This window comes from Olea europaea, chromosome 15 (genome assembly GCF_002742605.1).
Source record: "Olea europaea var. sylvestris chromosome 15, O_europaea_v1, whole genome shotgun sequence".
In the NCBI taxonomy this organism is placed as follows: Eukaryota; Viridiplantae; Streptophyta; class Magnoliopsida; order Lamiales; family Oleaceae; genus Olea; species Olea europaea.
In genome coordinates, this window is record NC_036251.1 from 9,547,570 (window position 1) to 9,550,018 (window position 2,449).

General features: G+C 34.5%; 1 protein-coding gene across 1 annotated transcript; it reads left to right on the plus strand.

Moving 5' to 3' along the window:
* Window positions 1-494: 494 nt before the first annotated feature.
* LOC111411200 (protein RADIALIS-like 1) lies at window positions 495-1,275 on the plus strand. The gene is made up of 2 exons (XM_023041753.1): window positions 495-842; window positions 1,231-1,275. The coding sequence occupies exons 1-2, from the start codon at window positions 495-497 to the stop codon at window positions 1,273-1,275; spliced, it is 393 nt and encodes a 130-aa protein (XP_022897521.1).
* Window positions 1,276-2,449: the final 1,174 nt, after the last annotated feature.

Consider the following 2,449-nt stretch of genomic DNA (forward strand, 5'->3'; position numbering starts at 1 on the left):
ATGTCACTTATAGGTATGCCTAACAATCATATGATTTTGACACTAAACTGTAAGAGAAAGTGAAATCATACCAAAAAAAAAAAGGGGGCAAGCATGAGCAACCTTTTCATAAAGATAGAGATTCTTCAAAATTGTAATATTTTTCTTTTGTCCTATTCAGTTGTGGTTCTTGATGAGACAGATCACTAAAATTCTTTAATTTTTGCGAGTTTATAGGCCAACTCGCATGACCCCACCCCCTGAATTCCCAAAGCTTATAAAAGCTCAAGCAGTTGCCACCTCCTCTACACGTATCAGCTCTTCCGTTTCTCATCACTCTTCACTTGAGTGTCTTCTCTCTTCAGTCGAAGACAAATAATCCATCCTAGAATTATTTATTCCCGCATTTTTATATGTTCTTCCATTTTTCATCCCTTTTTCTGGAGTAGACATTCAATAGTAGTGTTCCATCCTTTGTTCTATAACTTCCTAGACATAATCAATCCAAGAAATTAATGGCTTCTAGCTCGATATCTTCCCATGCCTCAGGCACTTGGACTGCCCAGGAGAACAAGGAGTATGAGAAAGCTCTTGCCGTTTATGATACTAACACACCTGGCCGTTGGGCCAAAGTTGCAAGGGCTGTTGGAGGGAAACCCCCAGAAGAGGTGAAGAGGCATTATGAAATTCTTGTGGAAGATGTCACATACATTGAGAGTGGCCAAGTGCCCTATCCCTACTGCAGAGACTCTCGAGCTGCCTGTAACAGGGGAGGTATACAGCATATACCACCCCAGCCCACGCCATCAAAACACCACGAACACTTTAAAATCCATCATATAATCATCAGTCATCATGGATTGGTTTCTATTTTAAGGCATTTTCTTCCATGCTTAATTTGGCAAAGTACCATCAATCCTTCTACTTTCCCTAATGCATATTATGCATCACTATGATGGTCGGCATATGAGCACGAGCATCTACATATCTCTGAGCATGGGCGAATCATAAGACACATCTTTAACGTGTACTCAACTTGTATATTTTGCCACTCCTTAGAAAAAATGAAATGCACGGGGAGAAAATAGCTTACTGATCATAAAACCATCCTACCATACACTCTATTTCTCAAAATAAAATTCAAATTCTATGTGCATATTTGGTACATAGTGTTAGATGACAATACTAATATGAATAAGATTTTAGCTTTTATTTTTCTTCCTAACACTTCCTTAACATTGTTCCATGCAGGATGAAGAATCCATAAGTTCCACTGATGCGTCATTATACTCGTAATGATCAACTTTACTGCCGTCGTATTATATTCCAGAAGCTTAGCTAGCAACATGAATAAAAATGCAATGTTCATCCAAAACTTGGTGATAATATGCAGTAGTAATTTTAGAATTGTAGCAACACTTGTCTCTTTTTGTAAGCATATGTATGATGATCTTAATGATCAATGGAGGAACCCAATAAGTTCCTTCCCTTCTGTAATAAATCTTTTAATTAAATCAAGGATTTGTAAAAATTTTAATTTCTATACAAATATTCTAGTTCTTAATAAAATATGAAAATGGAAAAACAAAAATCTCATGGATTAAGAGAATTGGATTAATGAAAAAGTACTCATTATAAAGAATTGGTCCAAACTATGAGTCTGACTGCAAATTGAGTGCTTGTTTGGGAAACTTAAAAAGTTGCTAGAAAGCATTGTATCTTCAAATATAAACGTCAATTTGATTATGTTAGCACCAGTGCAAAGAACAAAATATGTCCTAACAAGATTTGGATCGCGTACCTTGCTTTATTTCACTTGATTCTAATTTTTACAATTTTTACATTTTAGTGAGTCACATTTTGTGCGTCTTTTCATGCGTGTATATAGCTGGTTTTAGAAAATTGAAATTCTATATGATATTTTGCACTAGTAAGTTGTGATTATTTTGTATTTCCATGCATGTGTGTTTACTTAACGGAATATATTCGCTAAAATACTACACCACAAGTGCACAAGTCGCGTTCAAATAATAACGCGTTCAAGTAATAAAGTGGACCTTTTGAGTCCGGGTTGTCGGTTCATCGAGGAATGTATACTTTCGATTACACAAGTGTAATTAATTTAATTCTAACAATAAAAAGAAACACACACAATAAAGATTATGATTTTGGAAAATAACTAAAAATCTACAAAAAAAAAATATATGAAAATCTTGAGAATTTTCCGAAGCAAACGTGGTTGAAATTCATTGTTTCATTTAACAGTCGCTTAATTAATTTCTCCACAAGTCAATTAAAAAGTTACTCATCTACAATGTTAGACCTGAGCAAAATTAACCATAATTGATTTGTTTAACCTACTATGTCTCTATATTGATTAAAACCAAATAATTGCATTAAATATTTGTGAAAATAGCTCATTGAGTCACATAGGGCTAAGGGTACATCTCGATTCCTTACACAAATCTAG